This window comes from Leucoraja erinacea, chromosome 7 (genome assembly GCF_028641065.1).
Source record: "Leucoraja erinacea ecotype New England chromosome 7, Leri_hhj_1, whole genome shotgun sequence".
In the NCBI taxonomy this organism is placed as follows: domain Eukaryota; kingdom Metazoa; phylum Chordata; class Chondrichthyes; order Rajiformes; family Rajidae; genus Leucoraja; species Leucoraja erinaceus.
The window spans coordinates 27,249,012-27,273,680 of NC_073383.1; the positions used below are offsets into that span (position 1 = coordinate 27,249,012).

Here is a 24,669-nt window from a genome sequence, read left to right on the forward strand (position 1 = left end):
GGGGGGGGGTAGCAGGAGAATCAATGCAAGGTGGATAGGGTGATCAGCACAGGATGAATAGATGGGGAAGGAAGCACAGGGATGTCAGTGAGGACTGAATAGAGGCGGGAATGGGGATCAGTGCGGGATGGTGAGGAGGGGTCTCAGGATAAGGGGGTGGAGGGGGACGTACGAAAGAGAGAGGGGAGGTGGGGAGGAAGGAAGGTCAGTGCTCCTCGGACAACATCGCCCGCTGCCTTGGCCGTCCCTGTCCACCGCCAAGTGGGGAGGCGGTTGGGAACTACTCGCCACCGCCTCCCCTCCTCAGCCAACCAACAGCAAGGTGCGGGGCCGAGCGGTGCTGCTCAACGATCCTATAGCTATAGGATCTTTGGTGCAGCTGCTTCAGACAGCGGAAGGAGGCCTCCCCCTCCCTCCCTCCCTCCCGGCCTCGGCATGTGAGGGGGTTTGTTTTGAAAGTGCCGTTGGCAGAGTGGCAAGCAGCGGCCAGCTATCAGGGCGGGCGGGGTGCGGGAGGAGGAGGAGATGGAGCCACAACTGCTGTACGGGGCCCATCATTCGCTCCGACCCTTCGTCACCATGCACCTAATATATTTGCCCCGCAATACAGCTGTCACCGACATGAAACGTCATGTTCCTTTTCTCCTCAGATGCTGCCTGACCCACTGTGTTACTCCAGTTTTTTGTGTCTATCTTCGGTATAAACCAGTATCTGCAGTGCCAAGCCGGGCAAAATGACTCGGCGTTTAGGTTGCCCGGCGGCACTTTGGGTGGTCATTGGCACCCGGGCAACTGTTAATTTCGAGCCCTGTTGTCGCAATTGTACCTGCCTCTTCCACTTTCTCTGGCATCTTGTTCCATCTACCCACAACCCTCCGTTGTCTCTCGGGTCCCTTTTAAATCTTTTCCCTCTTACCTTAAATTAATGCCATCTATTATCAGATTCCTCTAATCTGAGGTAGATTGTGGCTATTCACATTAGCTCTGTCCTTTATGATTTTATAAACCTCAGTATGGTTACCCTTCAGCCTCCTTGGTGCAGAGAAAAATCCTAGTCTATCAAGCCTCTCCTAACGCGAACTACCCTAGAATTGCACCCAGTTAATTGACATCCTTCCTACAGCAAGGCAAACAGAACTGCACACAATAATCCAAATGTGGCCTTACCAACTTCTTGTACAGCTGTAACACAATGTCATAACTCCTGTAACTCCTGTAACTCTGCAGTTCCTGTGGCCCAATTCCTGTACACAATACCCTGACCGATGGGGGAAAGTGCGCCAAATGCTTTCTTCGCCAGCCAGTGTTGCTCCCTTCAAGAAACTATGTACCTGCACCGCCAGGTCTCTCTGTGTTTTACAACTACCCAGGGCCCTGCCATTTCCTGTGCAAGTCACACCCCAGTTGGTCTTCAAAAATGCAACACTTTACATTTGGAAACAGAGCATGGAAACAGGCCTTCGGCTAACTGAGTCCATGCCGACCATTGATCATCCACTCACACTATTTGTATGTAATCCAACTTTTGCATCATACATGCCAGCGGCAATTTACAGGTGGCAATTAACCCACAAACCTGCACGCCTTTGGAATGTGGGAAGAAACCAGAGCACCTGGAGAAAACCCATGCAGTCACAGGGAGATCGTACAAAACGCCATACAAACAGTACCCATAGCCAGGATTGAACCCAGATATCTACAGCTGTGCCACTGTGTTGCCCTTGCCATGCCTTGCTATGTGCTTAATTTAGCACAATTAAACTCAATTTGCCATTCATTGGCCCAGAGGCCCAGTTGGTCAAGATCCCATTGTCATCTTGTGACCCTTCATCAAACTGCTCTCCATCTCCAGAAATGTTGCCTGACCCACTGAGTTACTCCAGCATTTTGTGTCTCTCTTTGGTGGAAAGCAGCATTTTCAGTTCCTTCTTACACAGTAACATATTCATGACTGGGAGGTTCAGATACATACCATGAGCATTTACAGCTACCTTCCCTGTCACAATAGCCCCGAGGCTGACTATGAAAGGCTTGATCATATCCCTGGATAGTGTTTGTTATTATTATAAAATATCTTCAAGAATTTTAACCCCTCCTTCTCTTCTCTCATGTTATGTTAACATCAATTGCTTCAATTCCAGCTAAGCCTTTAGTAACACATGCAGCCCATTCTGGTGTGGTACAGATGAGATGGGTCCTGATTAATTAGTTAATTCAACCTTGTTTAGGTGCGTTCAATTGTGTTTTATGTTACAATAACAACAGTGCGTTTGTTATTAAAAAATAACAGAGATTTTTCCACCAAGAGAGTGTCCTATAAAAAGAAAATTGCTTAAAACAATCTCAAAGTAAGCAGTAATAATTGTTGGTGGCTGCGAGCTGTTCCTGTGAGTGGGAGATTTCAATTCTGGCCTTTTATGGTTTCAGATTCTTCAGATGATTTATTTAAAAATAATTGCGCTGCCAATGGTCACAGCATGGATTCTTTCCAAGTTGTCTTGTTGACTATGAAGTGCCTTGAGGGCTATATAACACAGGGAGGAGATTTATATTAGTTAGCGTGTGTCTGCTCTTCATCCGTCATGCAAGCATCTAAATAAACGTGTGGAAAATGCAGGAAGCTTCACATTTTTAAATATATAATTGCTTGTCAAATCCATTGTTTCTTACACTGAACTATCACCGACTAAATGCTGTTCTGACCTACTATCTACCTCATTGGAAACCATTGGACTATCTTTAATTGGACTTTACTGGACTTTATTTTGCACTAAACTTTGATCCTGCATCTGTACATCTATTGTGGCTTGATTGTAATCATGTATAGTCTTTCCGCTATCTGGAAAGGTTTTTCACTGTACTTTGGTACACGCGACAGTAATAAACAAAGCTAATAAGGTCAACTAAAGTGGCACTGCAATTAGGATGGTAAGGTGGGGAGGAAAGGTTTTTGGCACACTGGCCTTCATCAGTCAGGGAACTGAGAATAGAAGGGTTCAACCCGAAACTCCGCCGATCCATGTCTTCCTGAAACACTGTCTGACCCAATGAGTTACTCCAGCGCCTTGTGCTCAAGGCAACATTCCAGAATCTGCAGTACCTTGTGTCTCAATTGAGTGTAAAATTTGGGACATGATGTGCTATTGGTGAGGCTGCACTTGGAGCATTGTTTTCAGTTTTGGTCACATAGCTGAAAGATGCCATTAAGTTGAAAAGAGGGCAAAGATGCTTTGCAATGATGTTGCCAAGTCTCAAGGGCCTGAGCTATAGGGGGAGTTTGGGCAGGCAAAGACTTTATTCGTTGAAACACAGGAGGCTGAGAGGTAATTTTATGGAGATTTATAAGATTATGAGGGACATAGGTAGGGTGAGTGCACAATCTTTTTCCAGAGTAGCGGAATCAAGAAGTCAAGGGCATAGGGTTAAGCTGAGAATGGAGAGATTTAACAGGAACCTGAGGAGCATCTTCTTCACACAGTGGGTATATGGAACGAGTTACCAGAGGAGGTAGTTGAGGCATGTACAATAACATCTAAACGACATTTGGACAAGTACGTGGTTAGGAAAGGTTCAGCAGGATAGTGGCCAAACGCGGGCAATTGGGACCAGATAGGGATTGGCATGGATGAGTTGGGCCGAAGGGCCTGTTTCCGTGCTGTATGAATCTAAATCGAGTTTTTTTCTTTGCCTACAAGGTAAATGATATGCTAGTTTTGTGCATGATTTTACACCATGCTTAATTATTGTCCGAGAATTTGTTGAACCACAGTATCTTGTAGTTGGCGTCAAGAGGTGGATTCTTTTGAAAATCATTCAGCTTGTATTAATGTTCAATGTAAAGTGTGGAAGGGTGGTTCAATCACGGCGTGGCTCCTGGGATGTTGGTAAATAAAGGGACCAACTGTGTTATCTCCCTCATCAATGAAATAGAGAAAAAATGATATAGATGAATTCAGGAGAAGGAAAACTGTGATCCATGTTTAAACATTTTTAGCATCAGGCCCTACTGGTGTATGGTTCAGGATGATCATAAGTTCAAAACCACACGGCAATCGTATGTTAGTGAAATGAAACCTGAGTTTGTGCAATGCTCTAACCAACCAAGAGCTGACAGCTTAATTTCTCATGTTGGCTGATCAGTCTGAGTCTGATCAGTGTCTGAGATGAGGTGAGATGAGAAAAACTTTTTCACACAGCGAGTTGTGATTTTGTGGAATTCTCTGCCTCAGAGGCAGTGGATTCACTCGATGCATTCAAAAGAGAGTTAGAGCTCTTAGGGTTAGTGGAATCGAGGGGTATGGGGAGAAGGCTGGAACGGGGTACTGATTGTGGATGATCAGCCATGTTCACATTCAATGGCGGTGCTGGCTTGAAGGACCGAATGGCCTACTCCTGCACCTATTGTCTATATATCTATGTATATCTAATATTGGAGGCCAAGTTGGAGATAATTGCCTCTTCATGACTCCCTTATATTTATATAACAGTTGGATCCGTTGTTTTATTAAACCAATTGCACTATTCAATCATTCTGTTCTCGATATAACATGGACGCTGGATTGAAGTGTAAGGAAATTTGAGCTCCTTCTAAATCCTGTTTAAATTTCTGTTTCATAATTGATGCTTCTTTTAAGAGTGTATCGTGCCATCACTTTCAATTGATATATGGTTTTAGATTTGTTAGAAAAACAATGTTGAAAATACTTCATGCTTTTTACCTTGCAGACTGCACTGTACAAGGGTTGAAAGAGAGTTAGGAAGATGGCAACGATTGCATCCAGTATGTTCAGGAGGTGTACGTCAGCAGGCCCTGGTGATTTTCAGCTTACAATCCCATTAATTGCACCAATATGATATTTTATAAATGCTGGGGAGTCACAGTGGCGCAGGGGTGGAGCTGCTGCCTCACAGTATCAGCGGCCCAGGTTCAATCCTGACCTGGGGTGTGGTCCGTACGTTTGTACGTTCTCCCTATGACCGCATTGGTTGCACCGGTTTCCTCCCACATTCCAAAGATGTGGAGGTTTGGGTGTTAATTAGCTTCTGTAAATTGCCTCTAGTGTGTTGGATAGAACTAGTGTAAACAGGTGATCGTCTGTCAGCATGGTCTTGGTGGGCCGAAGGGCCTGCTTCAATGCTGTATCTCTAAACTAATCCTTTTCAACTGTTTGTTTTCTCCAAGTCTCCATCAATACTTGGGAGTTTGGTGTGATGAATTATGTTTTCTTTCGGAAAGACAGACACAAAATATGTGTTTAATTTCCCAGCTATTTCCTACTTTCCCAATGTAATCTCTCCTGTCTCAGCCTGTAAGAGACCCTCAATAGCGCTTGCAAATCTTTTCCTTTATCACATATTTATAGGAGCTTTTACAGTGTGTTTTTATGTTTCTCATTGGACTGGTATCCTATCTTCCCTGAATTATAAAGATCACGTTACCCTGCTGAAATCAGAAATTATACCCAATCCTCAGATTTACCGGTCTTTTTGGCAACTTTGAAAGGATGTTTCTTTGACTTTAGACTTTAGAGATACAGTGTGGAAACCTTCAGCTCACCAAGTTTATGCCGACTACTAGCATTATCCTATGCCATAAGGACAATTTAACCAAAGCCCATTAACCTATTAGCCAAACTCATTACAGACAGCAGCTGTAGTGGGTTTTCTCCGGGTGCTCCGGTTTCCTCCCACAACCCAAAGACGTGCCGGTTTGCAGGTGAATTGGCCTCTGTATGTTGGCTCTAGTGTGTAAGAAGTGGATGGGGAAAATGGGATAACATGTGAACAGGTGACGTTTGGCTGGGACACGTGGGGCCAAAGAGCCTGTTTCCATGCTATTATCTCGAAACTAAACTAAACCAAATGAGTTTGCAGTGATCCAATGCACTGCGAACCCATTCGAAACTCTATTCAGCTGAAGCTTGTCCCAAATTAATTGTTCCAGTGTCCAATTAATTGAAGCCATTTCCCCCCCCCCGACCAATGTTAAATCCATAGTCAATTAGAGTAATAGAATCATCATGTCATACTGCATGGAAATAGGACCTTCTGCCCAACTTGTCCATGTACTGTTCTTTGTTAGAGAGTCATACAGCATGGAACCCTTCAGCCCAACATGGCCACGCTGACCAAGATGTCCCATCTCAGCTGATGGTTTTCCCTGCATTTGGCCTACATCCCTCCAAACCTGTCCAATCCATATATCTGTCGTAGTGTCCCACTCATCTTAAATCTATACTCTCTGTTTCTTGATCCTCCCAGCCTTGGACAAAGACTCTTCCCACCTCAATGCCTCTTGTACCACAAGTGCTATGTCCCATTTGCTCACTCCTTGTACTGTCTCTTGTTCAAACAGCCTGCAAGAATTTCAAAAGGAGTCTTAATTGTCATAGAAGTGTTTAATTGTCATCTGTTCTAGCATTACAACAATGATATTCTTACTTGTTGCAGCTTTTCAGGCATTTTAATGTGCAACAACACGTCAGCAGCCTAACCAGTACTAAAATAAAATAGTCATAGACTCATAGAGGACGGAGCAGGCCCTTCAGCCCAACCAGTGCATGCCAACCAAGAATCCCATATACACTCGTCCACTTGCCTCTGTTTGACACAGATGCTTCTAAACCTTGCATTTCTACACACCTGTCTAACCATCTTCTAAATGCAACAACACAACCAAATAAACATACATTTAGAAACCCCAATAAATAGTAAGATTAAACGAGAACTTACTAGTTTGAAGTTTGATCTGTATTTTATGAGGAGATACGATGAGGGATTATGTGAAAAAGCCCGCCACGACGCATGCGTGTCATTCTTCAAAGCAGCGGTGTGAAATCACAGATAACTGTAATGACTAAACAGTAAGATTTGAGAAGAGATACCAGTTAAGTATATGATCAAGGGTGGGAGAGGAGGGCACGAAATCCCTCCGTAACTCCTCATAAAATACAGATCAAACTCCGCGGTCCTCCCTCACCAGCTTTGTCGCAGAACTTGTCTTCTCCACCTGTAATCAGCATGGGAAAACACAAAAAGGCCGCAGTTCTTACCTGCAGGTCCTGGTTTAATTTGTCGCTACGGGGGAACGTCGTTCCACCCCGCCTCCTGCCGTTATCGACTTGTCAAAAGTCGACGGCCCCATTCTGAATAGTCTCCCGCCCGGCCGTGGTGTTCTGGCCGGCGCGGGATCAGAAATCGGCACAGCTGATCCCTTACGGAGCTTGTGCCTTCAGCTGCTGCTGGCTCCCGCAACTTCGCGGTCCTCCCCAGCCAGCTTTACTCGCAGCACTTGTGCGATGCTGAGCGCCCTCCGCAGACAGCATTTGAGTCTGTCCAAAGCAAGCGCTGTCTCCGGAGGGCGCTCAGCATCGCCAAGGACTGCTCTCACCCCAACCATGGACTGTTTACCCTCCTACCATCCGGGAGGCGCTACAGGTCTCTCCGTTGCCGAACCAGCAGGTCGAGGAACAGCTTCTTTCCGGCGGCTGTCATTCTGCTCAACAACGTACCTCGGTGACTGCCAATCACCACCCCCCCCTGGACACTTATTATTATTTATTCAAATCGTTTGCTATGTCGCTCTTCCAGGGAGATGCTAAATGCATTTCGTTGTCTCTGTACTGTATCCTGACAATGGCAATTAAAATTGAATCTTAATCTGAATTTGAATTGTGGACACTATTTTGTCCAGCTTACCCCCCCCCCCCCCCCCCCCCCCCCCCCCCCCCCCCCCCCCCCCCCCCCCCCCCCCCCCACCCCCCCCCCCCGTGTAAAACAGCGCGGGGCCAAAAAAACTACCGCAGAGTGAATCACTTACCTGCAGGTCGCGGTTTCAAACTTACCGCTGCGGGGGAACGCTCCACCCCGCCTGTCGTTTCGCAAGCATGAAAGCGATATGACACGCATGCGTCGTGGCGGGGCTTCTTCACATAGTCACTCACGTGACTCCGAAGTAAAACTAACAGTTATACGAAGTAATCACACCATAATAATGCAAGCTGAAGTACATAGTGCATTCTGTATAAAGTCCACTGAGGTTCATTGCTGAGGTGGGTTTGTGGTTGGGTTGCGCGGGTGATTCTACCTAAGTTTAGTTTATTATTGTCACGTGTACCAAGGTAGGTGAAAAGGTTTTGTTGCGTGCTAACCAAAAGACAGCAAAATGACTTGCATGATTACAATCAAACTGTCCACACTGTACAGATACAGCATAAAGGGAATAGTATTTAGCGCAAGATAAAGTCCAGGAAAGTCTGATTAAAGATAGACTGAGGGTCTCCAATGAAGTAGATGGTAGGTCAGGACTGCTATCTTATTGGTGATAGGATGGTTCAGCTGCTTGGAAAGAAACTGTCCCTGATTCTGGAGGTGTGTGTTTTCACACTTCTATACTTTTTGCTTGATGGGAGAGGGCAGAAGAGGGGGTGGTCAGAGTGAGACGTACTTGATTATGCTGGTGGCCTTGCCGAGGCAGAGTGCAGTGTAGATGGAGTAATCGGAAGGGAGGTTGGTTTCCATGATGGTCTGGGCTACGTCCACAACTCTGCAACTTCTTGCTTCATGTGAAAGATTCATGATTCATTGAAAGATTGGCAGGTGAATGGTAGATGATATGTGGTACATGGTGAATGGTAAATGGTGGAACTGGTAGATCAGGCATGATCGAACGGACTCGGTAGGTCGAATGTCCTAGTTCTGCTCCTGTGTCTTATGGTGAAGTTTGAATTTCCTTCCATTTAAAGTGTTGTAAACGTGAATGTGGTCTTGCCACTGACATCGCCTTTTCCTGCTCGTAGATAGACCAGAACCTCCTGCGGGCAAGCCCTGCTCTTCCGATGTCCGTAGTTCCACCCTGACTCTGTCGTGGTACGGGCCCACCTACGACGGCGGCAGCGTTGTTCAGTCTTACAACGTGGAAACCTGGAATTCAGAGCAGAAGCAATGGATGCCCCTGACTACCTGCCGCAGCACCTCCTGCAACGTGCGTGACCTGACCCCCGACGAAGAGTACAAGTTCCGAGTCCGAGCTGTCAACATCTACGGCACCAGCGAGCCGAGTCAGGAATCCGATTTGGTCAAAGTGGGAGTGAGAGAAGGTTAGTTTTACATCATGGCCACAGAGAGAGGTCCACAAACATCACTGACTGCAGATGCACAAGGAAACACTTACCGAATAGTGAAAAACCTGGACAGGGTGGATGTGGAGAGGATGTTCTCGTAGGAGAGGGGAACAGCCTCAGAAGTAAGGAGATGAGGAGGAATTTCTTTAGTCAGAGGATAGTGAATCCGTGGAATTCATTGCCGCAGACAGCAGTGAAGAGAAAGTCAATGGGAATTTTTAAGGCGGAGATTGACAAATTCTTGATTAGTAAGGGTGTCAGGGGTTATGGGGAGAAGGCAGGATAATGGGGTTGAGAGAGAAATTCAGGTCAGCAATGATTGAATGGCTGAGTAGACTTGATGGGGCGAATGGTCTAATTCTGCTCTTATAACCTATGAACTTATGAAATTAAGGGGCCCAATCCGAAACGTCACCCATCCTTTTTTCCAGAGATGCTGCCTGACCCAATGGGTTACTCCAGCACTTTGTGTCTGTCTCAAAGAACTGCAGATGCTGGGTTACCGAAAAAGAAGAATGACTCTGTAGGTCAGTCAACAGCTCTGGAGAACATGGATAGATGACGTTTTCAATTGGGTTTCAGTCTGAAGAAAGGTCCTGATCCAGAGCGTCACCTATTGAGCCTGAAGACTGTTCCCAGCGCAAAACGTCACTTATTCATGTTCTCCAGAGATGCTGCCTAACTCTCTGTTACTCCAGCACTTTGTTTTTTAGCATCCCTGGAGAACATGGATAGGTGAAGTTTCGGGGTCAGGTTTCAGTCTGAAGAAGGGTCCCAACCAAAAACATCCCCTTTGGATATTCTTCAGAGAGGCTGCCTGACCTGCAAGGTCACTCCAGCACTTTGTGTCTTTTTACTACTGATGCATTTGTAAATATGATCAGGATATTTTGAAATCAGCTTTTCGGCAACCTTTTGAAATATTGCTTTCACCTGCATTTCTTTTTTCATATTGTTGTTCTCTGTTCACTTGTGCTGAGAAAGGTGGCAGGCAAATTCTGAGAGCTTTTTCAAATATAAACAAGCCCTGTTCCTCTTTTCTTTTCTTTCATAAAACTTATTAAATAAGCTGGAAAGAATGCAGAGAAGATTTACGTGGATATTGCAAGGAAACGTGGGCCTGAGCTATAGGGAGAGGTTAGGCAAGCTGGTTCTGTATTTCTTGGAGTGCAGCAGTCTGAGGTGACCTTATAGAGGTTGTATAAAATCATGAGGGAATTGATAGGGTTAATGCACAGTCTTTTACCCAGGGTTGTGGTAAGAGCCAGAGGACATACAGGAGGTGTATGGCGAGAGAGGAAGGATTTAATAGGATCCTGAGGGACAGCTGTTTCACAGTGGGTGGTGGGTATATGGAGTGAGCTGTCAGAGGAGGTAGTTGAGGCAGATAGTACAACAGTATTTAAAAGACACTTGGACAGGTCCATTGATCGAAAATGTTTCGAGGGATATGGGCAAAACGCAGGCAGATGGGACTCGTGCCAGTGTAGATGAGGCATCTTGGTCGGCCTGGGCAAGTGAGGCCGAAGGACCTGTTTCTATGCTGTATGAAACAAAGTTTGACTCTCTAACATAAAATAGTACAGCCAAGGAGCAGGCCCTACTGCCTACAATGTGCATGTTGGACATGATGCCATGTCGCATTTCTCCTGATTATGGCATATCAAATTTAGCCTTCGTAAACTATGACCTGAGGAATTCTTCCAACTTTAATGGCACTCCTGCCTTTTTAAGATATCTAATAAAATGTTTAATAATGTACAGGTTTATTAGTTTCAGCTTGCATATCATTTTTAACATTTTGGACATCGTTCAATTGCAAAGTGATCTAATTATGTCTTATTTCATTTTAAGAACACAAAGATGAAGTTGATCTATCCGATGATGGTAAGGATATTTTTATTTTATCTCCATTGCAAAATACAAGTAAGACTTGCACTGCAATTTACTCCAAAAAAATTACCTTTTAGATGAGAAAGAAGGTGAACCGGATTATCGGGTTGTCACGATTAACACAAATGAGAAGGTTGCTGAATATTACGATATACTGGAAAAAATAGGAACGTGAGTACCAGTGTTAATAATACAAGGGGCTCCATTTCTGATTTTATCGTTATGGTTACAGTAGTATGAGACGTTGGTGAGGCCGCATTTAGAATATTGTGTTCAGTTTTGATCACCATGTTATAAGAAAGATATTGTCAAACTAGAAAAGGTTCGGAGCCGATTTGCCAGGATGTTGCCAGGACTCAAGGGACGGAGCTATAGGAAGAGTTTGAGCAGGCTGGGACTTTATTCCTTGCAGCGATGCAGGATGAGAAATGATCTTATAGAGGTGTACAAGATTATGAGGAATAGATCGGGTAAACGCCCAGAGTCTTTTGATAAGAGTAGGGGAATTGAGAACCAGAGGACATCGATTTAAGTGAGGGGGGTAAGATTTAATGGTAGGCTCAGGGTTAACTTTTTTACACAAAGTGTGGTGGGTGTGTGGAACAAGCTGCTGAATGAGTTAGGTGAGGCAGGTGCTATTGCAATGTTTAAGAAACATTTAGACAGGTGCATGGATAGGATAGGTTTAGAGGGATATGGGCCAACAGCAGGCTGGTGGGACTAGTTTAGATGGGACATGGTGGGCGGCGTGGGCAAGCTGGGCTGAAGGGTCTGTTCCCACGCTGTTTGACGCTATCTTTACTTGCGATCTGTTTCATTCTACAGCACAAATGTGTAAGAAGTATTGTGATCTTGTTTACAGGGGGAAATTTGGACAAGTTTTCAAACTTGTTGAGAAGAAAACTAAAAAAGTTTGGGCAGGGAAGTTTTTCAAAGCTTTTTCTGCAAAGGATAAAGAAAACATTAGACAAGAGATCAGTATTATGAATTGCCTACACCATCCAAAGCTTGTTCAATGCGTTGATGCATTTGAATCGAGGAAAGACATCGTGATGGTTCTGGAAATGTGAGTAATTATTATTTTCTTTGGTTAATTGATATTTCAGAACATGATTATAGACATCATCAATAAAGTGTCTAATCAGGTTTAGGTTTATTATTGTCACGTGTACCGATGTATGGTGAAAAGCTTTGTTTTGCACGCTATCCAATCAAATCAGATAATACTGTGCATAAATAGAATCAAGCCAAAGTCTCATACAATAGGTAGAGCAAAGGGAAAGATACAGAATGCTGAATATAGTTCTCCGCATGATAGCGCAACAGTTCCAGAGAAAAAGTCCAGGATAATCGGACACTATCCTAGCTTATGAAAGGACCGTTCAGAAGCCTGATACCAGAGGGGAGTAAGCTGTTCCTTAGTCTGGTGGTGCATGCTATCAAGCTTCAGTACCATCTGTCTGACGGGAGCAGGGATGAGAAGGAATGACTGTGGTGATTATAGAACATAGAATGTTGAACAGTACAGCACAAGAACAGGCCCTTCGGCCCACAATGTCCGTGTAAAACCTAATGTCCTTCATGTGTCCATTTATACAACATTCATTGCCATTCCCTCATCTTTGTCACCTCCTCAAAAAAGCTCAACACAACTATCCTAACGTAGGTCCTATCCTGAAGAATTTTCTCCAGTACTTTCCCTATTGGCCTATAATTTCCTTCCTTGTCCCTATAGCCCTTCTTTAACATTAGCTATTCCCCAGTCCTCTGGGACCTCAACTGTGGCTAAAGAGGATACAAAGATCTCTGTCAAGGCTCCAGCAATCTTGTCTCTTGACTGGATAGATCCCATCAGGCCTTGGAGACTTATCCATCTAATGTTTATATGACAATATGTTTATATGCCCCCATTCCATTGACACCATTTAAACTTCACGCTGCCTCAGCAAGGCCACACACAAAATCAAGGACGAGTCTCACCCCGGACACTCCCTCGTCTCCCCATTCCAATCAGGCAAGAAGTACAGACGTGTGAAAATGCACACCTCCAGATTTAGGGTTAGTTTCTTCCCAACTGTTATCAGGTAACTGAACCATCCTGTCACCAACTAGAGATCAGTCCTGAGCTACATTCTACCTCATTGGAGACCTCTTGAAATATCTTTAATCGGACTTTACTGGAATTTATCTTGTTATTCCCTTTGTCGTGTATCTGTACACTGTGCATGACTCGATTGTAACCATGTGCAGAGTTTCCGCTGGCTAGTTGGCACACAACAAAAGCTTTTCACTGTACCTTGGTACACATGGCAATATAAAATTGTGGTTGACAAGAATGCATTGAAAACTATGGCATTGTTTTTAATGATCTGACATTCCCAACACCCCCATCACCCTTGTGTGTAGATCACTTTCAAATCCTGGATCCTGAATCCAAACTATGGAAAACAACACTCTGTAACCCATTTGCCATGTCAGAACTGAAACACAGTGTGAGTGAGGTGGGGGAAACATTATTGCAATAATAAATCCAAGGCAAGCAGCAAAAAGTACAACATCTAAATGGATGGTTTAAAATAAATGGATGTTTTTTAGAAGATTGAGGGGGCATCTTATAGAAACTTACAAAATTCTTAAGGGGTTGGACAGGCTAGATGCAGGAAGATTATTCCAGATGTTGGGGAAGTCCAGAACAAGGGGCCACAGTTTAAGGATAAGAGGGAAGTCTTTCAGGACCGAGATGAGAAAATCATTTTTTACACAGAGAGTGGTGAATCTGTGGAATTCTCTGCCACAGAAGGTAGTTGAGGCCAGTTCATTGGCTATATTTAAGAGAGAGTTAGATGTGGCCCTTGTGGCTAAAGGGATCAGGGGGTATGGAGAGAAGGCAGGGATGGGATACTGAGTTGAATGATCAGCCATGATCATATTGAATGGCGGTGCAGGCTCAAAGGGCCGAATGGCCTACTCCTGCACCTATTTTCTATGTTTCTAAACATCTTTTATTTAATTGCGATTTTCAGGACAGCTGGGAAATAATTAAGAAACAGCGCCTTCAATCTTTGGCGGTTACATTTAAGAAGATAGATGTTTAGTTTCAGAAACATAGTTTGTTTGCCTCGTGTAATGAGGAATGTGATAAGAAGACTGAAGAAGGGTCCCAAACCGAAATGTTGCCCATCCACGTTCTCCTGGGATGCTACCTGACACATTGAGCTAGTCCAGCATTTTGTGCCTTCTTTTGCAAACCAGCATCTGCAGTTCCTTGCTTCTACGTATAAGAAGTCATCTCAAGTTTGCTACTTGAGGTACAAGAAGGGTGTAGAAAATATGTATGAGAATGTTACCAGGACTCAAGGGCCTGAGCCACAGAGTGAAGTTGCAAGGCTAGGACTTTACTCCTTGGAGCACAGGAGGATGAGGGGTGATCTTGTTAAGATGTATAGGATCATGACAGGAATAGATAGGGCAATTGCAGTGTGTTTTGCCCAGAGAAGAGGAATCGAGAACCAGAGGACATGGGTATAAGGTGCGGGCAGGGAAACATTTAATCGGAACCTGAAGGATAACTTTTTTTAAACAAAGGGTAGTATGTATATGGGATGAGTTGCCAGAGGAGGTAGTTGAGGCAGGTACTATCACAACATTTAAGAAACATTTGGATAGGTATGGGGATAAGATAGGTTTAGATGGATATGGGCAAAACGCAGGAAGGTTGGACCAGTGTAGATGGGGCATGTTGGTCGGCGTGGGCAAGTTGGACCAAAGGACCTGTTTTCATGCTTTTTTGACTATGACATGTTTGGATGCCATGTTCTGTGGTTGTGAAATCACAGTTCCATAATGAAATGATTCTGGTATGTAAATACTGTACCGTATAGTTGAAAGTCAGCCTTGCCTTGTATCTCAGCTATGCAATCTCTATCATCGGAATGCTTGATGTAACACTAGTTGCTCATAAGTAAAATATGTTCCATTACCCAATGTTAGATCTATCATCGACACCTAGAAACGTGGATGCTCTCCAAAATTGTTGCCCAGCATGGAAGAAAAATCGGTTATAATTGTGATCTTTGCTGTGACCTTGATTTGCCTTGGCCATTTTGGCATTTTCTCCTCTGACCTGTAGCCGTCTTCACTATTTTGTTTATTAAGGGAATTTTTTTATTTCTTGTGCATATATATTTTGTTTCGCGAGAGCATTGGAGGCAGAGGGGCAGACCTGAAAGCAGTATATAAAAATCATAAGAGTCAGAGACAGTCAGAACCTTTCTCTCAGGGTGGAAATGTCAAAGATCACGAGGTCAGAGCTTTAAAGTGAGAAGATCAAAGTTTAAAGGAGATAGGTGGGGTAAGTTTTTTTGAAGAAAGGTGGTGGGTGCCTGAACTGTGTTGTCAGGAGTGGTGGTGGAAGCAGATTCAGAATCAGATTCGGATTCAAACTTTATTGACATTGTGGAGTGTACAAGTACAGAGACAACGAAATGCAGTTAGCATCTCACCCAGAAGAGCGAACATAGAATAATGAGCAGTAAAAAATATATATATGTACAACAGTAGTAGTAGTGCAATGTTTCTGGGGGAAGGAGTGTCCGGGGGGGGGTGACTGGCAATCACCAAGGTGCAGAGTTAAATTGTGTAACAGCCACAGGGAAGAAGCTGTTCCTGAACCTGCTGTTCCGGCAACAGAGAGACCTGTAGCACCTCCCGGATGGGAGGAGGGTAAACAGTCTGTGGTTGGGGTGAGAGCAGTCCTCGACGATGCTGCGCGCCCTTCACAGACATCGCTTGCTTTGGACAGACTCAATGGAGGGGAGTGAGGAACCGATGATGCGTTGGGCAGTTTTCACCACCCTCTGCAGTGCTTTCCGGTCGGAGACAGAGCAGTTGCCATACAATACTGTGATGGTGAGCGGTAGAAGTTCACCAGAATCTGAGGAGACAGATGGACCTTCTTTAGTCTCCACAATAGTGATGTTTAAGAGACGTTTATATCAGCACATGGATATTGAGGGATTTGTGTCATGTGCAAGCAGAGGAGATTAGTTTAACCTGGCATCATGTTCGACCCAGACATTGGGGGCCAAAAGCCCTGTCTGTGCCTGTGCTGTATGAGGCGGATCCATATCAAACACTTTCAATCCCACTTGACTGTGTACTCCATGAAGTCAATGGAACCAAATCTCCACCAAATAAATTGAGAATTCCTAGCAATTTAAATCTGCCAAGGAAAAGATACTTAATGTGCTAAACATTGTGCTTCTTCCCAATGCATTTTACATTATTCGCTTATTTCTTGTCTCACAGAGTTTCAGGAGGGGAGCTTTTTGAGAGAATAATTGATGAGGATTTCGAGTTGACCGAGATAGAATGCATCAAGTACATGCTGCAAATTAATGAAGGGGTGCAGTTTATCCACAAGCAGGAAATTGTACATCTGGACTTGAAGCCAGAAAACATCATGTGTGTCAACAAAACAGGAGCCAGGATTAAGCTCATTGATTTCGGATTGGCTCGAAGATTAGGTAACAGCACCACTCAAAATGCCATCATTAAATCTCAGTGTGTGGTTGTTTGATGTGAACCTGTGCATGAGTGATTTTGCTGAATGTTAACAGATCTCAGCGTGACCTGCTGAGTTACCCCAGCACTGTGGGTTTTTTTCTCAGAAGGAACTTATCTGTTATAAGTCATAGTCATACAATGTAGAAGCAGGCCCTTTGGCCCAACTTGCCCACACCGACCAACATATCCCACCTATTCCCACCTGCCTGCATTTGGCCGTATCCCTCTAAACCTGTTCCATCCATGCCCCTGTCTAAATGTTTCTTAAACATTGTGATAGTACCTGCCTCAACTGCCTCCTCTGATAGTTCATTCCATTCACCCACCATCCTTTGTGTGAAAACACATGTGTTGTTTTAAATCCATGATGATCCACCATCCCACTAATATTATTAACACTATTAATGTTATCATGATTTCACTGTAATCAACTGTGAATGCAAGGGTTTCCTACAGGTGCTCTGGCTTCCTCCCACATCCCAAAGATGTGCGTATTTGTAAGTTAATTGATCTCTGCAAATTGCCCCTTGTGTGTAGGGAGTGGATGAGAAAGTGGGATGTCTTTGAACTTGTGTGATCTAAGGTCGGTGTTGAATCGGTGGGCCGAAGGGCCTGTTTCCATGCTGTATCTATCAATCAAATATTCAATCAAATGTAGGTTTACTTATCCTTGGTTCATTCATCTTTCTCTGCATATCCTCTTTCTAACTGTTCGTATATCTCACATTAAATGTACTCTGTTCCCTCTTTACCATTTCCATTCAAATTCAATCACTCGTCTTTTTCCTTTAAATACGGCATGGAAACAGGCCCTTCGGCCCACTGAGTCCATGCCGACCAGCAATCACCCCGTACACTTGCACTACCCTGCACACCAGGGACAATTTACAAATTGACCAAAGCCAATTAACCTACAAACCTGCACGTCTTTGGAGTGTGGGAGGAAACTGGAGCACCCGGAGAAAACCCACGCAGTCATAACGAGAACATACAAACTCCGTACAGACAACACCTGTAGTCAGGATTGAACCCAGGTCTCTGGCGCTGTAAGGCACCACCCATTCCGCTACACCATTGTGCTGCCTCATGCTTTGAGTGGCATAGTGGTGCAGCTGGTAGAATTAACGACTCACAGCTCCAGATACCTGGGCTCATGACCAAAGATTATAGATGTCTGTGAGGAGTTTACACGTTCTCCTTATGGCAGCGTGGGTTTCCTCCGGATGCTTCAGTTTCATAAGGTCATAAGTGATAGGAGTGGAATTAGGCCATTTGACCCATCAAATCTACACCGCCATTCATTCATGGCTGATCTATCTCTCCCTCCGAACTCCATTCTAGTATTCTTGGGATGTAGTTTCCTCCCACATCCCAAAGATGTGCGGGTTTGTAAGTTAATTGGCCCTCTGTAAATTGTCCCTAGTGTGTATGGAGTGGATGAGTAAGTAGAATAACATAGAACTAATGTGAACGGGTGATTGATGGTCAGTGTGGATTCAATGGGCCGAAGGGCCTGATTCCATGCTGTATCTTGATACTATACTTGTTTTGTAAGTTCCAGTGATATATTCATCCTAATGAGAGTGTGTTATTCGAACACCGTTTCTGGCTGATCAGCCATTTGCTCAGCAACAAGTTTAGTTTAGTTTAGTTTAGAGATACAGCGTGGAAACCGGCCCTTTGGCCCACTGAGTCCGCGCCAACCTGTCATCACCCCCTTGAGACCAGTTCTGTCACGATAAAAGGGCAACAGAAGCAGCAGTGAAAAAATAACCAATGACTGTCGAATATGTTTTTTATTGGCAAGTTATCTTTAAAGTGAGGGAAGAATGATTTAATAGGAACCTGAGGGGCAACATTTTCACATTCAGGTTGGTGGGTGTATAGAATGAGCTGCCAGAGGAGGTATTTAAGAAAGAAATGCAGATGCTGGAAAAATCGAAGGTAGACAAAAATGTTGGAGAAACTCAGCGGGTGAGGCAGCATCTATGGAGCGAAGGAATAGGTGATGTTTCGGGTCGTGACCCGAAACGTCATCTATTCCTTCGCTCCATAGATGCTGCCTCACCCGCTGAGTTTCTCCAGCAGTTTGTGTGCCAGAGGAGGTAGATAAGGCAGGTACGATCACAACATGTAAGAAACATTTAGACAAGTACATGGATAGGATAGGTTTGGAGAGATAAGGTGGGACAAGTGTAGATGGGACATGTTGGTTGGTGTGGGCAAGTTGGGGCGAAGGGCCTGTTTCCACGCTGTATGATTCTATAACTATCAAGATCTAGTCACCCAGTTCCCACAGAACTTTGCAGGATTAGTAAATGAACATAGAACCACTTTTTCACAAGCTATGGAGAAACTACTTATTTCCACCCTTTCCCTGAAGCTTGGAAATGTTTACAGTTGACAGTATGTTAAAAATTCTTTATATGATTAAGAGAGAGCGAGTAAGACAGTCATATCTCTCCCTCTCTCCCTACCCCAAACCCTCCCTCTCTCTCTCCTCTCTTTCTGTCTCTCCCCCCCCCTCTCTCTCTCTCCTTACCTCGACTCCCTCTCTCTCTCCTATCCCCTCTCTCTCGAGATCCCTCTCCTCTCTCCTTCCTCTCCTCTCTCTCTCTCTCCCCTCCCCTCCTCTCCCCTCCCCTCTCTCTCCCCTCCCTCTTCCCCTCTCTCTCCTTTCCCTTCGTTTCCCCCCCTATCCCCCCCCCTCCCCTCCCCTCCCCCCCTCTCTCCCCCTCATCTCCCTCTCCTCCCCCCTATCCCCCTCTCCCCCCCTCTCTCCCTCTCTCCTCTCCCCCCTCTCCCCCTCTCTCTCTCCCTCCCCTCTCTCCCTCTCCCCCTCTCTCCCCCTCTCCCTCCCCCCTCTCTCTCTCACCTCTCTCTCTCTTGTTCCATCTCCCCTCTCTCTCCCTCTCTCTCCCCCTCTCTCCCTCCCTCCCTCACTCTCTCCCTGTCTCTCCCTCCCTCTCTCTCCCTCTCCTTCCTCTCTCTTTCTTTTCTCCCTCTCTTTCTATCTCTTTTCTCTCTCTCTCTCTCTCTATCTTTCTTTCTTTCTTTCTGCTCTCTTTCTTTCTTTTTGCTTTTCTGCAATAGATGAGAGATTTTTCCCATCTAATCACCACTGGCAGTGATGGGGAGAATCTTCTGTTCGCCAGTATCTGCAGGTTTTGGCTTTTTCAGATGATAGTTCAAAATGATTTGATTTGGGCTTCAATAAATCTTTGCTGCGTACTTCCCTAATCCCCTATGAATCGGCTGTTTCCAAAGAGCTTCATCTGTTTTTCAGAACGATGCGTGCTTTCTGTCTAGATTTTACTCTCACTACTCCTTCAAGAAATGGAACAAAATGTGTACAATTCTCATCCAATATAGACTGCTGTCTGCACCCGCTGACACTACATTGACAGAATCTTAGCAATGATGCATAACTTGATTTCTTTGCTGTTTCTTCCAGAAAGTACATCCTCTCTAAAGGTTCTATTTGGAACTCCTGAATTTGTTGCTCCAGAAGTTATCAACTATGAACCAATTGGGTATGCAACAGACATGTGGAGCATCGGAGTTATCTGCTATATCTTGTAAGTTAAATTGATTATAATCATATGAACCTCCGTGTATCACCAATATATCTAAATTAGATACATAGAATATTTATTATTGTGGTCAATGTAACTTTTTCTCAAGTTTATGTTAAATTATCTCTCTCTCTCCCCTTCTCTACCATTCTCTCTCTGTCTCCCTATCCTCTCTCCCTCTCCTCTCTCCTCTCTCCTTCTCTCTCCCACTCTCTCCGTCTTTCTCCCACTCGGAATGGCTAGGAGGCCTTTCGGATCGGGACGCCTCCAGACTCTGAGGAAAGATCCCAACATTAAAAATCAGCTGTATACTTCCTCCACAGATGCTGCCTGATCGCTGAGTTCCTCCAGCTTTTGCTCAAGATTCCAGCATCTGCAGTTTCTTGTGTCTGTCTTAAAATATCACCTGGTTCTTTAAAGATAATTTGATTGTAATGGATTTAATTCTCCCCGTCACTGCCTGTGTGGTGAGTTGCGAGGAAAAATCTCTCATCTATTGCAAAAAAATACTTTGGCCAAATTAAAATCCATAGACTGGATTGGCAGGATGGCAGAAGGCAAAGAGTTGCAATAAAATACACTTTTTCAGGTTTCAGTGACGTGGAGTTCTGCATCAGTCGGTGCTGAGGCCGCTTCTCTACACATATACTACTGATTTGGATAAGAGGATTGTTATGTCCAGATAGCATCTCTGGAGGACATAGAATAGTGATGCTTTGGGTCAGGACTCTTCTTAAGACACAGCAAATTAGCCCTGGCATTTTTCATTTTAGATTAGATCACTAGAGAGGTTGGTTGATTTGCACTTCTCCACCCTTGGCCTTGCAGTGATAGCAACTCGCAATTCACTTCCAAGAAATAGCTGCATTTATGGTGTTAACAATTTAAACATGCCTTCATGCCTAATGTTTGCACAGGGACTTTCTAATTGCAGTCTATTCTGGGGGGAAAAACAGCGCTGCTGTTGTTGTTAGCGATTCCAGTCGTAAGTTCCACAAGAATTATCAAATAATTCACATATGAATCACAAGGTAAAGCAATATTTTTTGCAAGTAGCAGAACTGGGAAGTTTGGGTGATCTAGGCAACACTGTATGTATGCCCCAAAGTTATGTGGAATTCAGTCCACATTTAAAACCGAGAAGCATTTGTGTTCTTTGGCTTGATCAGAGGAGTTTTTAAAATATCTTGGCAAGCGTTAAGCAAAAGGAAATGATGTTTATATGTCCACTGGGTATATTTTAATCCCTCAAAAAAGCAAAGTGTTTATGATCTTCAGTTTGACCAAGTGCCAATGTTAATTAAAAGGGCGTAAGAGTTAAGATAAAGGTAAATCATGTAAATAGAATTGAAGTTGATAATAAACTTGAGATGACATGAAAACCAACCAGATCTGTGAAGAATACAGAGTGTTAGAGTATAAGGAATTGATGGCTGGGAACCAGTGCCAGCTGCTCCTTTGTCAGTCTGAAGATAAATCAATTTATTTTTGCATTCTGGATGGAAAATTGTTTCCATAGTAAGTAGATCTACTCCTCCAGTTATTCACTTTAAAAGGATATAAAAGTAGCACAGTCCTCATTCCAAATGTATCTGCCCTGTGCCAAAGCAGATTCAATGGAGCTGATAAAACAAAGTCAGGTTAACTGTGTAGGAAGGAACTGCAGATGCTGCCTCATACCGAAGATAGACGCAAAATGCTGCAGTAACTTAGCGAGTCAGGCAGCATCTCTGGTGAAAAATAATTGGTGATGTTTCGGGTCTGAACCCTTCTTCAGACTGCTTTTCCCCAGGGATGCTGCCTGACCCGCTGAGTTACTCCAGCATGTTGTGCCTATCTCAGGTTATATGGAAAAACAATTGTTCATCCCATTAGATTTTGCAATTAATTTAACATTATCGGGATAGTTTACATTGCTCAGCATAAAACTATCAAACGGTAACTTCAGTATCAACTCAGCTATCGAATTGTACAGGATTGCTGCAGGATTGGTCCTTTTATCTAGAGATTGTACATTTGTCTTTCTACAGAAGAAATTAATGATTTTTGTTGATTCTAAATTTTAATCCACTTGTGGTTTTGAGGATGCATTTTCTTTCATTCTTTCTATTTTATTCAAGGGTATTAGCTATAAGGAGAGGTTGGACACAGATTGTTTTCTCTAGAATGTCAGAGATTATGGGGAGACCTGTTAGAAGTAGATAAAATGATGAGATAGTTTGGGTAGACAGTCAGAACCTATAGGAAAAAATAAATACTGGAGGGCATAGCTATAAGGTGAGAGGAGCAAAGTTTAAAGATTTAGAGATGTGTATTTTTGCATCGAGGGCGCAAAGTGCCTGAAAATCGTTGCCAGTGGTAGTTGTTGAGGAAGATACGATAGTGGGAATTAGGTGGAGTGAAAGTCACTTTTGTATACAGTTCAGTACAAGTATCACAAGCGCTTCGATATATCTTAGATAAGCATTTCAGATACAGTACGAGTGTATAGCAGTAGCACACTGAGACTGTACACAGATTCGCCAGTTTTGGTACCTTTTTAAAGTCCTAGTTGTTGTAAGTGTAGGGTTCTTGACCTGACCATGCAAGGAATGGAGGGGTGTGGATTATGTGCGGGCATTTAAGAGTTGGTCTTGGGATCATGTTCAGCACAGGCATTGTGGGCTGAAGGGCCCGTTATTGTGCTGTGCTTTTCTGTGTTTATGTTTATCTTCAGATTCATTGCAATAAGGAATTTGAAACAAACTCTGAGAGTTGTGTTTGAGCTGAGTCAAATAAATGAATGCTATGAAGTAAAAGTAGAAGCAATCTACTGAGTGACAATATGCTTTAAACTAAACAATTATTTTGTCAGGTTGTTAAAGCAATAAACAGATTGATGTTATTATATACAACATGTTCCTCTCAGTCCTCTGTAAAGCAACTAATGCTGTCTTCAGCAGTGCCCCTGATTTCCTTATCTTTTTCAAAGGCTGAGTCCTTAAAGCAAATAGATTTCAAAATGACATCCAAAATCAGGCAGCGTTTATATAAGGCAAACCGCAACACATTATTGATTTTTGGTATTTATTGCCAGCAGCGTAACCTCAAAAGACCAAAATCGTTGATTAAGTGAAGAAATAATTCTGAGATAAGGTATTCAGAAGAGACTGAAGAATCAAATACTTTCCCGAACACATCTCTGATTTACAGGTGTCTCAAAGATGTTTACTTGGCCTGCTGGTAATCGTGCTTTCAGCTGCCCAGAAATATAAAATCAGAATCAACTCCAACACAAACTCCAAATTAAAAATCAGAAACATATGCCCTCTATTTGCCCCTTCAAATGTTCCTTAAAATCATGCTATTGGTCATTTTCCATAATAAGTCCTTATATGGCTTGTTCTGATAGGACATCTAATCTAACGGAGAACATGGAACATTAGAAAAATACAGCGCAGGAAGAGTCCTTTCAGCCCACAATGTTTGTGCCGAACACGAACCCCCCAAGTTATTATAGAGTCACAGAGTCATACCGCATGGAAACATGCCCATCGGCCCAACCTGCCCATAAGACCTATCTACACTAGCCCCATCTGCCCACACTTGGTCCATATCCCTCTAAACCTATCCTATCCATGTTCCTGTCCAAATTACTCAAAAATGTTATGATAGTACCTGCCTCAACTACCTCCGCTGGCAGCTTGTTCCACATATCCACCACTCTTTGTGTAAAAAAAGTTACGCCTCACTTTAAACCCATGTCCTCTGGTTTTCAATTCCCCAACTCTGGGCAAGAGACTCTGTGCATCTACCCAATCTATTCCTCACACGACATCTCTGTAAGATCAGCCCTCGTCTTCCTGCACTGCAAGGAATAGAGTCCAAGCCTCAACCCAATCGCTCAGGCCCTTCTTTTTCTTGCGCATGGCGTACACAGCCTAAAGTTGTTGGACAACTTGTTCTATTTGATCTTATTTGATTGTGCATTAGGTTGATTGCATTCGCCGAAACAGGGCGGACCACGTGAAGGTTGCAATCTCTCACCCCGCTCAGGCCCTTGAGACCTGGCAACATCCTCGTATGTCTTCTCTGCACCTATTCCAGCTTAACAACATCTTCCTGACAGCATGGTGACCAAAGCTGAACACAATACTCGAATGTGGCCTCACCAATCTCTTATACAACTGGCACATGACCTCCCAACTTCTACACAGCACTCTGACCGATGAGGGTTGAAAGCCTTCTTGATCACCCTATCTACCTGTGATGCCACTTTCAAGGAACACATCCATGTGCCCATCTAAAAGCTTCTGTATCACCACGACTGTATCTATCCCCACCACCACGCATGGCGGTGCATTCCACGCACCCACCATTCTTTGTGTAAAAGAAACTTGCTCTGTTCACCTACTTTAAACTGCCCTTCTCACCTACTCTAAACACCCTGGTGCCCTTCTATCACATCATTTTAAAGCTGCTTAAGGGGTCCTCTGCAGGAAGATTGTTCGATGTTTGAGGGGTCACAGCTTAAG

The 24,669-nt window shown here is 43.9% G+C and overlaps 1 protein-coding gene across 9 annotated transcripts in view; it reads left to right on the top strand.

Annotated features, from left to right (window-relative positions):
• The window catches only part of LOC129698790 (myosin light chain kinase, smooth muscle-like), a 258,392-nt gene that overhangs the window by 209,767 nt on the left and 23,956 nt on the right, over positions 1 to 24,669 (top strand). For all 9 annotated transcript variants that reach the window (XM_055638067.1, XM_055638068.1, XM_055638065.1 and 6 more), the window contains 6 exons: positions 8,799 to 9,098; positions 10,977 to 11,009; positions 11,093 to 11,186; positions 11,878 to 12,081; positions 16,323 to 16,540; positions 20,035 to 20,158. In XM_055638067.1, the coding sequence (XP_055494042.1) occupies positions 8,799 to 9,098; positions 10,977 to 11,009; positions 11,093 to 11,186; positions 11,878 to 12,081; positions 16,323 to 16,540; positions 20,035 to 20,158 (973 nt within the window). The remainder of the gene's footprint in view (positions 1 to 8,798; positions 9,099 to 10,976; positions 11,010 to 11,092; positions 11,187 to 11,877; positions 12,082 to 16,322; positions 16,541 to 20,034; positions 20,159 to 24,669) is intronic.